Source organism: Eimeria mitis, genomic scaffold (assembly GCF_000499745.2).
Source record: "Eimeria mitis Houghton genomic scaffold, Emh_scaff12259, whole genome shotgun sequence".
Taxonomy (NCBI): domain Eukaryota; phylum Apicomplexa; class Conoidasida; order Eucoccidiorida; family Eimeriidae; genus Eimeria; species Eimeria mitis.
In genome coordinates, this window is record NW_024012540.1 from 1 (window position 1) to 862 (window position 862).

General features: G+C 53.6%; 1 protein-coding gene across 1 annotated transcript; it reads left to right on the top strand.

The window, feature by feature from the left end:
• Positions 1-51: 51 nt before the first annotated feature.
• EMH_0000170 (uncharacterized protein) lies at positions 52-826 on the top strand (the record flags this gene model as incomplete). The annotated part of the gene is made up of 2 exons (XM_038022217.1): positions 52-712; positions 780-826. The coding sequence occupies 2 exons, from the start codon at positions 52-54 to the stop codon at positions 824-826; spliced, it is 708 nt and encodes a 235-aa protein (XP_037878071.1).
• Positions 827-862: the final 36 nt, after the last annotated feature.

Sequence of the window (862 nt, forward strand, 5' to 3'; positions counted from 1 at the left end):
ATGGCCTGTCGATTCCCGGCTTCTGGCAGCGACCCTAGTGGTTTCTGGAGAATGATCGCGCAGGGAGTTGATTGCATTTCTGACATTCCTGAGAATCGTTTTGACGTCAAAGCTTGCTACGATCCGAACCCAGATGCTCCCGGGAAGATGTACGTCCGGCAAGGAGGTTTTATAGAGTATATGAACATGTTCGATAACCGCTTCTTCCATATATCTGACGAAGAAGCAAAACAGATGGATCCTCGGCAACGCGTTGCTCTAGAGGTGGCACTTGAAGCTGCAGTCGATGCCGGGTACACTCTGAAGGGCCTCGAAGGCCTTCCTGTGGGTGTGTTTGTTGGAGCAATGAATCATGAAGAAGTATTCAACGGCGATTCCGCGGTTACTGCATTTACTGCTACATCCAACGCCGTAGCCGTCCTGGCGAACCGCATTTCATACTTCTACTCACTCACAGGCCAGAGTATCTCGATAGACACTGCATGCTCTTCGTCCCTCGTCGCTCTTTGCTTGTCCCTTCCCTCCGTCTTGTCATCTGAAAGCCCGGCACTTGTGATGGGGGTGAACGCACTTCTCACGCCGACCTATTTCATTGAGACCTGCAAAGCGCGCATGCTCAGCATCGATGGTCGCTGCAAGACCTTCGACGCATCGGCCAACGGCTACGTCCGCAGCGAAGGATGCGGAGCACTGCTTCTAAAGGCACTCCCACGTGAATCTACGGATCCTGCAACTGTCTATGCCTGGATTCGTGGGGCTGCCAACAACCATGTCGGTAGAAGCGCCAGTCTTACCGCACCCAACGGCCCTGCTCAACAAGCTGTAATTCGAGCAGCCTTGCGAGATGGCCGAGTGCAATCGC